The sequence below is a fragment of the Malaclemys terrapin genome, chromosome 7 (genome assembly GCF_027887155.1).
Source record: "Malaclemys terrapin pileata isolate rMalTer1 chromosome 7, rMalTer1.hap1, whole genome shotgun sequence".
NCBI classification, from domain to species: domain Eukaryota; kingdom Metazoa; phylum Chordata; order Testudines; family Emydidae; genus Malaclemys; species Malaclemys terrapin.
Genome location: NC_071511.1, coordinates 65355740 through 65369306, shown reverse-complemented (window position 1 = coordinate 65369306; position 13567 = coordinate 65355740). Strand labels below are relative to the sequence as shown.

The window sequence follows — 13567 nt, the reverse complement described above, 5'->3', positions numbered from 1 at the left end:
ACAAAAGACTCTGTTGTGTGTGGTGTTTTGTTTTTGTTTTTGAAATTTCATACAGGTTTTGTCAAACTATTTTCTTTTAAAAAAAAATTAGGGCAGAATTTTATAAGGCACTGAGTCCTATGAAACTAAATACCCTGAACTCTAATTGACTGGAATGGAGGTGAGTAAGCTATGCATTTTGCAAGACGTGTCCCTTCAAATTTGGGCCTCAACTCCCTGACTACAGCCCCTTAAGCAAAACTTTTGAACTCTCACCTACCTATGTAGATACCGAGTCAATATTCTCCATAATATAGTAGCCATAATAAGTATACATACTAAGACCTTTTGATTATAATACAGTCTGGCACACTCTAGAGATATGTCTACACTGCAATTAAAAATCCATGGATGGGCCATGTCATCTGACCCGGGCTTGGGCTGTTTAACTGTAGTGTAGACATTCAGTATAAGGCTGGAGCCTGGGATCTAGGCCTCTGCGAGGTAGGGCTCAGAGCTTGGGCTGCAGCCTGAGTCCAAATATCCACACTGCAATTAAACAGCCGCTTAGCCCGAGTCAGCTGACAAGGGCCATCCATAGATGTCTAATTGCTGTATAGACTATGGAGATGTGAACTGTAGAATGATCTAATATGTTGTGCTCTAACTGCCCTGTGTAGACCCTGCTGGTGTGCACTGAAAGGTCACTAGTTCACATTTATGTAGTCCCATTTCAAACAGGACTACATTAACACAAACTAAGTACTTTTTAGTTCTCAGCTGCAGAGTTTACACAGGGTAGTTAAGGTGTGACACTTCCAAGCACTCTACAACTCATACCCCAGTAGTTAAATTACAGCACCACGCAGACAAGCCTAGTTTCTGAGATATAATTAATGCTTATGGGAAAGTACCAGGAAGTTTGCATTTCAGCTGCAGAGCTATATGTTATTTAACTACTGAGTAGGCTATTCACTTTAAAACTGGTTAATTAAAACTGTTTTTACAGATGCAAAAATGCCAAAAAAAATCTGAAAGGAGGGGGAAAAAAGCATCAATGTTGCAGTTTTCAACAGATAGATAAATCCAGTCACTTCACATTTCTGACATAGTGGTTTGCCACAGTGTGACCTAAAACTACCTTGACCTCATAGAAATCAACATTTTGCACTGAAATGAAACAACAGACATGCTTGTTTTGATGTATGGCTGTGTGACATATTATAAATATTACATCACATAACCACAGAGATTGTCAATCAATAAGATTTTTTTTTCAGACAGCACTAAATGAACCATGGGTTCTTGCCTCTGAATGGCTCCTTTAAGGTACTACTTTTGCTTAAATGATTAATAGCAGACATATTGTCAGAAAGTGTACTTAAAGTGAAAAACAGTAAACTGTAGAAATATCATTCATTTTTAAGCAATTCTCTAGTGAAAATGTCACATAAATTTACATAGAGACAGCACTATCAGGCTTTTTGTAAGCTGGGTATTAGGCATACCTTCCACTTCAGGGTGAAAGTGATGGGAAAATATTTTATAAAATCTAGGCCACGTTACTTAGTGGAAACCAAGATGCCATAGCTATGCTGAATTCAAAAGTAGGATTGTTAGAAGTTAACATCTTTAGGCTAAAGATGCACTAAAAACTTTTCTCAAAAGTTGGAAATACTGAATATAGAATGTTCATACTCAAGAGAGCTGTGCTACTGCCAACTCCACAAGCAAAATTTCAACCAACTACAGTATAAGCAATAAGCCACTGCTTCCAATCCATGCACCTTCCAAACAAACCTCCTTTCAGGTCTCCTATCCTTTCTACTGCATGTGTTGAACTATACCTCCTACATAAGTCTTTTGATCGTATAAAGATACAAACAGTGTTTTCAATATCTTAGATAACATACTGAAGAAAAAGCTTAGTTTCTCACTTGGGTAGATAGCTTACTGACCATGCTTTTTGCCTCTTGTTTAACTCAAAGAAGGCCATTTTCAGTTAGCTAATGCAGAAAATGGCAGTATCCTTGGTCTGAAATCCAGTATCATATTTGACTGGGGCAAAGAAGCTCAGACAACATCAAATAGATTTTTATCATAATAACGTCTCACTGCCAGAGGGCAGCAGCTATGAAGAATGATGTCACTCAGCAGGCATTCCACAGAGTCTTGGATCTATAGTCAATCACCGTGATCACCAATGACAATTAATCTTTATATTACATTTTGTTCTTCAAAAAATAAACCTATTTGCATATAACTAATTCCCAGCTACATTTCTGTAGGGCTACACTCAAGAGGAGACACTTTACCAGGCTTCCACTTTCAAGTGGTTCTTGTTAATTGCCAAACTTCTGCTAATGAAAACACATTCAAATGTCACATGGATATTTTGCTTATTTTAAGACTCATGGTTTGACTCTACATACTGACTGCTCTGTCTTGGAGCAGAGAAGTGTGATATCTAAAGAGGAGCCTTCTCTGTATTCATAAATTGATTTATTTTGAAATATATTGAAAGAAGCAAGTCCTCAAAATTCCTTTTCAGGGAAAAAATAATGTAGATCTATGATAAGCTAATGATTTTAATCACCAGATTCAGCCACCCTTACTCACACAGTGAGTAGTGCCTGGCTCTGGGCAGGACTAAAGAGAGCACGTAAGCTCACAGTTAAGTTCATCTCTATTCAAGAAAGCACTTAAGAACATGTTTCACTTTAAGCATGTGCCTAACTACCATTGACTTCGGTGGGACTTAAAAAGCACATGCTTATGTGCTTTTCTGAACCAGGGTCCCCCGTCAGTGATTCCACTGAAATCAATGGGGTTATTCAAATACTAAGGCACTACACACTGCAGAATCTGGCCCAAAGGGAGCCATCTTTGTCTAACGAATATAGGAAGGTTTGTTATTTTGGGAACATGCTCTGGTTTTAGTCATCTGACTCCATCCAGCCTTAAGAAATGGATGCATCTTATCACATTTGGAGCAAAGATACTAACCTGTACCTCTGGTAGTCATCCTCATCCTTGTCCTTGCTGACCAGTTCATTTGGGCAAGCCATGTTTCCTAGTAAACTGAGGTATTCCAAGGAGGGCACCACATCAGCCAAGTGATCCAGCAGGGTTTCTAAATCTGTTATGTGTCAAAAATTGTGGGTTAAGGATTCAATGACATTAATGTAAAAAGCATTTATAGTTGCACCACCACTGATTTAAAAATGCATTTCAACAACTGGCAATCAAATTTACTATGACCCTCAGGAAGATGTCACATTAATTGTTACAAAGGCAAATGGGGCTAAATTTAAGTCAGTTTTTCGGCACAGATTGAAAGAACTTGGCTGTTGTGTCATTCTTTTCTCCTTCTCTCTTTCCCATGTGGCTCACTACAAAACATGAAAACTTTGACAAAATGATGGATACTGCGTGGTAAATGGTTAGCCATTTCTGGAGCCATTAAAGTTTTCCAACATGGAATCAAACAGTTACTTTCATAGCACATTCATCACTAATACATTCAGTCCACTGGAAAATGAATTAAAACAAAAAGGAGTCAAACCACAACAAACCACTTTCACTACAAGAATATAAATGCTTTGAGTGTCACAGCAATGCATTGATAATTATTCAATTAGTATACATGAATAAATGCTTCACTGAAAGCAACTTAAAAACCCCACTGTTACAACATGAGGTATACATCGTATACCAAGTGGAAATATACTCTGTAAACATCATCCAAATGGTTGTATAGTTGGGTGTTGATCAGACTTTTCAAATTAAGTGTATTCCTCACTACATAAATATCATCACCTTGGATACCTTAAATTAATATAAAAATGAGATTTAAATATCCACTGCAACATGGGAAATTTAAGTTAGATTTAAGCAGCACAGCACACATCAGATTGAACAAGTGCCGGGCTGTTGATTAAATGAAGAAAAAATATTCATTTTGTTAACGAAAAATATAAAAATCCTTAAAAGATTATATATAATCTTATCTCTTTCAATTATATACAAGGAAATGCTGATTCTCAGGAAAGAAGCTGCCTGTACATATATATTATTTTTACTTTAAAAATTGACTGGCTTAGATAATAGTGATTATTCTAAAACTATTCAAGAACAATTCAGTGTTCTCATCGACTCCTGCTACTATAAACCAACTCTTTTTCAAAATAATCCTCAGTTCACTTTTCTTGCTATTATTTATACTTGATTTATGGTTTTGTATGATCTTTATTATTTTTAGCTGATGGAATTTATTTTATTTCTTCACCTCCATGTCTTAGGGGCAGCAGCAATAGGCCCTGGAATGTCAAGAATGGCTTCATTGCTAAAAACTCTTCTACTGTTGTAAACTTAATTTCCATTTTACTTCTCATGTGTATAAAAGCTCATGCTGATCATTATCAACTAAAATTTTTGTATGTTGATAGCCACCAACTCTATATTTCTATTTATGCTCTTTTCCATAAACTCTTATGTATCCTCAAATACTCTGCATAAGAATGGGGAAAGTAGCTACAGAGAGAAAATTAAGTAAGACGATGAGGGTATCACTTTGTATGGAGGATTATGTTAAAACTATCAAGGTAGATTCAGCAACCATTAAAAAAAAAGTGGAAAGATTCCAACTGATTTCAGGGAGTAGTGGATCAGGCCCTTAGACAAAGTGCATTATTGTAATATTATTATTGTAAAATCTATCTTTTTCTGCTACCCAAGCCTAACCAGGACATAGTGGTAACTTACTCTGATGACTCTGGACCCCTGATTCACAGATTATCCTTTTGGTGGAGATCATTCATGGCTCTCCCAGTCAGTACATAACTGACAGAAAGAAAGCAAATTTTGCTGAGGTGAAGTACTTTACGCTAGCATTGAAATTAAAGAGTCGTCAGACATTGCCAAGGGAAGATCACATGATTGTTTGAATCTGGAAATAACCCTGATCCAGGTGCAATCCTGTTAATCATCTGTAGGACATCTCAAGCTACAGAAATGCTCCCTGGAAGAGGTTCTTTATCACCCCAAAAGTTAATTATTTCCATTCTTTTTCCTTAATGGCAATCCCAAGGAGTTTGCTGTTAAAGATCTGACCGTTTATTACAGAAAATTCTTAGTATTGCACAGGTAGAAAAGATCTTCCTTTACAGAGTGAGTGGGCAGAATTTTCTATCATCACTTCATTAGAAGGCTTGTGAAGCAGAAGTTATTTCATTTTTCAATCCTTATAGCTACTTAAAGAATGCTGAATCAGGTTGGGACAGAAGTGTTCACTATAAATATAGGGTCAGCCATGAAGATGTAGGGACCATATTTCCAAAAGTATTTAGGTGCCTAAGAGTGCAGATAGGCACTTATAGCAGGATTTACAAAAGTGCCTCAACAGGTTAGTCACCTAACTTCTATTGAAAGTCAACAATAGTGACATGCCAACTTCCTTTAGGCACTCTGGTAAATCCCACAAGATCTCCATCTGCACCTTTACGAATCTAAAAATATGGTCCCAAGTATCTAGATTAAATGTGAGCGCCAGACACTGATCTTTACTTTTAGATGAAGAAAAATGTAGGTCCCTACTCAGCAGTGAAGGAGAGCTAATAACAGATGACATCAAGAAAGCTGAGGTGTTTCATGCAAATTTTGCTTCTGTGTTCACTAAAAAAGGTTATCGTCACCAGATACTCAATACAATTAACGTAAACAAGGGCGAAGAAACACAGCCCAGAACAGGGAAAGAACAGTTTAAAGAATATTTAGATATGTTAGATGTATTCTAGTCATTGCGGCCTGATGAAATTCGTCCCAGTGTACTTATGCAACTACCTGTAGCAATCTTGAAACCATTAGCATTTATTATCAAGAACTCATGGAGGACAGGTGAGATCCCAGAGGACTGGGGAAGGGCAAACATAGTACCTATCTTTAAAAAGGGAGGAGCTGGGGAATTATAAATGTCAGTGTAACTTCTATATTTGGAAAGATACTGGAACAAATTATGTAACAATTCATAAGAACCTAGAAATCTCAGTTGGGGGCTCAAGGTCCTACTATAATATAAATAATAATGAATTATCTTTCATCCAGAAGGATTCCAAACCACTTTTCAAACTCTGGGCCAAACCCTTGAATCTGAACTCCCAGCCAGTGCCTTGCTTGTTACACTGTGAAAGAAAAATTAGAGTTCATTTGCAGCCCGATACCATATCAAAGCCTGCAGAAGAAAATCCACCCTATTCCTTTGCTGCAGTCAACTAAGAGAATGATAGGGTGATAAGTAACAGCCAGCATGGCTTTGACAAGAACAAATGATGCCAAACAAACCTAATTGCCTTCTTTGAAAGAGTTACTGGCCCAGTGGATGGAAGCAGTAGACATGATATCTCGAGTTTAGTAAGGCTTTTGACACAGTATCAGATGACAGTTTCATAAGCAAACTAGGGTAATGTGGTCTAGATTCAATTATTATATAGTGGGTGCACAACTCGTTGAAAGACCACATTCAAAGAGTAGTTATCAATAGTTCGCTGTCAAACTGGGAAAGCGTATCTAGTGGGATCCCACAGAGGTTAGTCCTGGGTCCAGTACTATTCAATATTTTCATTAATGACTTAGAATAATGGAGTGGAAACTATGCTTACAAAATTTGTGGATGACACCAAGCTGGGAGGGGTTGCAAGTACCTTGGAGGACTGGATTAAAATTCAAAACAATCTTGACAAATTAGAGAATTGGTCAGAAATCAACAAGATGAAATTCACTAAAGATAAGTGCAAAGTACTTTAATTTAGAAGGAAAACATCAAATGCACAACTACAAAATAGGGAATAGCCAGCTAGATAGTAGTACTGCTATAAAGAATTAGGGTTATAGTGGATCAAAACTGAATAGGAGTCAACAATGTGATGCAGCTGCAAAAAAGGCTAATATCATTCTGGGGCATATTAACAAGAGTGTTGTATGTAACACATACAACATAATTGTCACACTCCATTAAGCCCTGCTATGTCCAATTCTGGGCACCCCACTTTTGGAAAGATGTGGATAAATGGAATAGAGTCCAGAGGAGAGCAACAAAAATGATAAAAGATTTAGAAAACCTGATCTATGAGGAAAGGTTAAAAAAAACCTGGGCATGTGTAGTCTTGAGAAAAGATGACTGAGGGGGAACCTGATAACAGTCTTCAAATATGTTATGGGCTGTTATAAAAAGAGCAGTGACAGGCTAGACAAACAGCTGCCAGGTATGGTCTATTTTAGTTTATTTGGTCCTGCCTCAGGACAGGGGGTGGACTTGATGACCTCTCGAGATCTCTTCCAGCCATAACATTTCTATGATTTAGAGATTTTAGTTTTGCATGTAAACTTCTGGGCAAGCATGAAGGGAATCATACCCCAATTCAGTTGATAGCCAGTTTTATGTGAAGTCTCACCACATTCTTTACTGAGACATGCATTATTAGCAGTCTTTAATCTACCCTGTTGCAATGGAATGGATGATAGTATCCTATGGATTTTTTTTATTTTATTTAAAATAGTAATGTATGTAGCACCACAAATTTTCATGGTGTTTTACAGAAACATGGAGTAAGACACATCCCCTAACCTAAGAAATCCCCCCAAAAAACTATTTATTTACAGAAAAGTGGATTTTTGGACAGTAACAAGCAACATATGCTGGTAGCACTTCAAAAGAAATGTGTGGAAAACGATGGTAAAATTTGAAAGCCAGAATCATTTATGTTAGTAATTGAGACCAAGTCATTACTAAAATGATTATGCCTTAGTTCATTAGTTGAACTTCTGCTCTCTAGGACTGTAACCATCGCACACACACCCATGAAAAATAGCTATGAGCCCATCACATGTACAGATTTCCCCCTCGAACTAGGAGACCCATCCATCTACTGTCACAGATTATTCTTTGCAAAGTATGTTGAAGTCACATAGGAGCTTTCTCATGATTGAGTGCTTCCCTGAAATAAATCATAGCTCATGATGTCTCAGTGCGCTGTTTCATTAATTGCCATATCATGCGCTCATTATAAAAGATCAACACTAGGCCACCAAAATAATGCATTAAAATATCTATAAGGCTGTGCTGAGAACAGACAAAGTAAGCAGAGTCAGAAGTGGGAGTGAAAATCCATTCTCAGCTTCCCCATTGTGGTTTATTATTGCAGCCCAGAGGGTGTCATCATGGTGTGATCTGAACCAAAGAGCTGCAAAATCCTTCTATAGCGCTTTAAGACCACAATTTTAGCTCTGCTCTCTGTGAAAAGTAAATCCACCATTAAATCCAAGGACACTATTAGAGATTTTTTTTTGAAGCGTAGACACGTTTGTGCTGGACCGATGGAGATTTTTTTTTTTATGTACATTTTGACTATTTAGATATTTGACTACCTACCATGTGCATGTGCGTAGCCTACAAATGTGAATACCACCGTCTCCATCACTTGAAATCTGTTTTTAAAATATCTCAACTATGTCAATTAAAGGGCCCCAGGAAGTATTCCCCAATCTCCTTATTCAGTAGTATCATCAATCATACCAATAGTTTATGTTGTTCCTAAGGACACTTACCAAAAAATAAATCCTCACCAAAAAAAATAATGAGCTATCTGTCCCTTATTTTATTCAAATTGGTTAAAGATACCACGACTGTCAGTAAACACTAAATGTACAAACTTATACATGTGTATACCTCCCAATCCCAAAGAAATAGATAGAATAAACTTTTTAAAGTATGCCTAATGTGTGAGTATGTGTGTATATACACGGACATGCTTAAAAAGTTTATTCTAGATCTACAGATATTCCTGGTTGCTGCAATATTCCCCATTTTTAACTCAGAGAATATCACTAGAATGAGTAATGTCTCTAAACCTTTTAATGTCTGCTCACTGTGCATATATTGACATAGACAAAGTATGTGCATACACATTGTGTACCACCCATTGCATAAACACACACATGCACATGAATAGATTTTTTTTTTTTCTACTGATAAAAATCAACCACCACATTTCAACAGCAGAATATTGGCCATACAATTGTTCACAAGAACACAGGAACTGGTGAAGCAGTTCCAATGGAGGTTGCATGCACTGTAAGACTGATGTCACCTTTTACAAGCTAGGCACACCCAAAAATATCTTCTTCCTATCTCCCTTTCACCATACTAACAATACTGTATTGTCTGTTGTGAAACAATCAAAGATACTTATATTCTTTTCCACCTAACTTGACTATCTAATATCTTCTGGTGCACATCACCATAGTATCTAAGCACTCTTATACTCAACAGGAGCAAGAAAAAGTCCAATAAAGTGGACAAGACTTCACTCCTCCTTAAAGGTGGCTGGGTCAGTAGTGTATATGTGTGCATGTGTCAGAGAGAGTTCACTTCTCTTCCCTCTCCTTTCTTTTTTCTTAGTAGTTGTTACCGTAAGAGCGACTGTAAGAGTTGGATTACAGAGTTCTGAAAGTGGCCAGGTTTGTGGTCACTTTCAACTCCTCTGGAAAGGAGTTACACTGTATTTAAGACAGCTGCCAAGAAAGCTTGGCCTCAAGTTTTAACTTGGAGACGGACAGCTTAATTCCCTATAGAACATAACCAGTGAGGGACGTTGCAATCAGAGAATAAGAGGCACACTTTTAGTTAGCTTGGTCTATTAAAGGAGGACCTCAGATATCCTGATTTTCCCCTTAGAATTACAGAAATGTAGAACTGAAAGGGACCTTAATAGGTCATATAGTCCACTCAAGGAAGGACTAAGTAATAACTAGACCATTCCTGACAGGTGTTTCTCTAACCTGTTCTTAAAAACCTTCAATGATGTAAATTCCACAACCTACCTAGGCAATTTATTCCAGTGTTTAACCACCCTGACAGTTAGGAAGTTCTTCCCAACGTCCAACCTAAACCATTCTTGCTACAGTTTGAGTCCTTTGCTTCTTGTTTTATCCTCAGGGATTAAGGAAAACAATTTTTCTCCCTCCTCTTTGTAACAACCTTTTATGTACTTGAAAACTGTTATGTCCCCTCTCAGTCTTCTCTTTCCCAGATTAAACAAACTAAATTTTTTTCAATCTTCCCTCATAGGATGTTTTCTAGATCTTTAATTATTTAATCAGTCGATCCCTATCATGGCATCACCCTTGTTTTTTACCCCTTTTATCCTTACCCAGAGACTTTCAACAAGTCGTCCTCCTATTTCCATCTCAACCTCAGTGCAAGTGTACACATCTTCGTATACAGACAGCTAAAATACTGATTTGATATCTCCTCTATGTTCCCTCTTTTTTCCCTGATATAATTGCCCATGCTCTCCCCAGATTTTGACCCTTCTCCCAGGTCTCTATGTTTTTGAATTACCTGTGGGCTTTTGTCTTCTGCCCCCATAGAACCTAGTTTAAAGCCCATCTTGCTAGGTTAGCCAGCCTTTATCCACAGATATCTTCCCCTTACTCAATAGATGGATGCCATCTCTGCCAGCAGTCCTCCTTCCCAGAACAGCATCCTGTGGTCAAGGAAGCTGGTATTGCCTCCTGGCAATACCATCGGCAAATTCATGCATTCCCCTCCAAGATGCATTTTTCTCTGCCTGGGCTCCTACCCTTGACCAGAAGGCTCAAAGAGACCACCACCTGCTCTATCACCCTTACTCCCAGAGCCCTGTAGTCACTTCTGATCTGCTGAGGGTCATACCTTGCAGTATCATTAATGCCCACATGGATGAGTAGCATTGGGTAGTAGTGAGAAGCCTGGATGATCCTTGACACTCCTTCTATAATGTCTTGATACAGGATCCTGGCAGGCAACACTCCATTCAAGATGCTAATCAGGATGACAGATGGCTGCCTCCGTCCTCCTGAGAGGGAGTCACTGACCACCACATTTCCTCTTGGGAGTGGTGACCAAGCCTTTGAAGTACAGAGCTTCTCCTTCTCCACCTTTGGGGGCAATTCCTCATCCCTTGTTTCCAGGGCAGCATAATTGTTCTTCATCAATATGGTGGATGGGTTGGGAGCAGGGAGGGAGCACTGCCTGCTGCCTGCTACCAGAAGTAACCAGCAGCCAGGGTCCTCCCTGTGACTGAGCTGTATCCTCCTCCCCCGGTGGTGTGGCAGCAGTCCTCTCTAGCTGGAGAGCTTCCTCAGCCTTGGAGATCGCCATATGAATACCCATATTCTATGGCAAGCCAATGCAGTAAATTGTGTTATGCTTTTGGTAGCTGGTGTGATTCAGGAGATGGGCTGCTGCATTGTGAATCATTTGGAGCTCCCACATTTTAAGGTCAGTGCAGTAATTCCTAATACAATGAGCTGCAGTAATCCAGCCTGGACATTATGAAGACCAGACCTTGGTCTGATAGTATTCTCTGCTCTTGCCAAAAGCAGATGGAGGAAGGTATATTTGGCAGCTGCACCGATTTCTCTTTTCCCTCATAGCTTCCAGTCTGTCTTGCTCGGGCTTTGCTTCACCCATCTACCTTCCATCCACCTGCTTATCTTGGCCAGGCAACAGTGCTACCAGAGACTGAAATGAGCAAGATGTAGAGCTACACATTATTTAGATTTGAGAATGTGATTGCTTCAATTTGATGATGATCAGAAGAGATTCAGGAGAGATTCCACAGGTGAATGGCATGGTACCAACAGGGAAGTTAGCATCTGAAAGAGAGGCGGTGGGTATGTCTACACTGAAGCTGGGAGCATGCTTCCGAACACGGGTAGACAGACGGGTGCTAGCACCACTTGACCTAGTGGGCTAAAACCAGCAATGTAGCAGGGGTGGCAGCTCAAGCTAGCTGCTGAAGTACAAACCCACCAGGACCCCCTGCAATATGTACTCAGGTGGCTAGCCTGAGCCGCTGCCCTTGCTAACCCTCACTACACTGCTATTTGTAGTGCACTAGCTCGAGCAGAGCTATCATGTGTCTGCCTAGGCCCACTGGGAAGACTCCCAGCTGCAGTGTAGGCATACCGTACGTGCAGTGTGAAAGGACCTCAGCCAACTGCCTGCTTTCCACTAGCTCCTGCTAGGTATTCGAGGTGGGATAACCACAGAAATATCTAGTAATATACAAGTAGATATCCTCCCTGTCTGGGTGCAATATGACGTCATCCATCAGCACAAATGCTGCCATTTCGGTTCCATCTTCTGACCTCAAGCCTGACTGGCAGAGGTACAGAATCTTGGTAACAGACAAGGTGCAGCTGAAAATGGTTCTTTGCTAGTGTTGTATATAATTTGATGAAGATAGAGGGTTGTGTACAGGCAGTAGGTTGATAGGCCCAGGGATAGATTCCTTAGTACTGACCAAACTTACTGCATACTTTGGGAGCGAGTGATCTTCCAAAGTGGTATTTATGCATCTCTGTGTAGGTAGATTCCCAGATGTTTTTCTCAGATATGAAGGGCATAGGTATGAACTAAGCTTTCTTGTAGTATTTCAAGAGTCTCTTGTTGTGAGCACGAGACAAAGACTGGAAAAGGGGAGGGATGTTTCTAATCCTGGGCTCAATATAAATTCCTTTTGCCTGGAGAACATACCCTGAATCCAGGTGATCCTTCTTGTCAAATAGGGTGACCATTCTTCATGACATGCAATGCCGTCTTCTTCCAGGGTAGTGTGAAGTTAATCAGAATGGATACAGCAGTTCATTATCCTGAAGAATTCAGAGAGCCATGACTTACTGGCTGCTAAAGTGCTCTAATCACTGCTCGGGAACAGGACTAGGAATTTTTAGGCTTCAAGTCTACCTGCTTCTTCCACAGATTTTCACCATTAAGCATTTAATTTCCTTCTCTTCTACTCCATGCACCATAGGTCATCTCAGAAATAAAATGGATTGTGAAGATTTCCCTTTTGGAAGGATAGAACAACTCCTGTTTTATTCTAGATGGTTCTTCCCCCCGTTGTCATGTCCTTTTCCACAGTGCTACTGCACTCTGGCTTCTAATATCACTGCAGTCCACTATAAACTGATCCCCTATGCTACACATTTCATTATGCTATTAAATATCCATGGCCCCTTGCAAATAGCCAAGTAAAGGATGTACCAGTTGATGTGCTGCAGGAGGCTCACATGAACCCTCATTCTTCAAATGTGTCATCCAAACTGAAGAGAAGATTATGGTAGATCTCCTTCCTCTTTGCCAAAGATCACCTATCTATAGAACTCAAAAATACTTCTGAAGAGCAATTTTTTCCCCTTCTCTGCAAGTTCAACACCCTCCCCCCCCCCAACCCCCCGCCTTGACTGTACTAACAAATTTTGTGTAGATCCATTGTTAAATTATTGGCCACACACTACAGGAATGTACACTGGTATATGTAATTCCTTATCCCACAGAACAACTGAGTTTTCAGAGAGACACCCGGAGAACTAGCCTTCATAATTTTAAAACTGCATTTTTAAAAACTGCTGCATGGACCAAACCCTGCTCACCTTACTCACAATTACTTTGAGGGACTGTTCACTGGACTAAGGCAAGCAGGATTTGGTGCTATATATTGAACATCATTGTAATTCTAACAGAACCTCTTTAAATTGCACTAAA

At 39.4% G+C, this 13567-nt stretch overlaps 1 protein-coding gene across 1 annotated transcript in view; it reads right to left on the bottom strand.

Moving 5' to 3' along the window:
- The window catches only part of LRMDA (leucine rich melanocyte differentiation associated), a 931157-nt gene that overhangs the window by 407623 nt on the left and 509967 nt on the right, over positions 1 to 13567 (bottom strand). The window contains exon 4 of the mRNA XM_054033284.1: positions 2986 to 3125. Within this exon, the coding sequence (XP_053889259.1) occupies positions 2986 to 3125 (140 nt within the window). The remainder of the gene's footprint in view (positions 1 to 2985; positions 3126 to 13567) is intronic.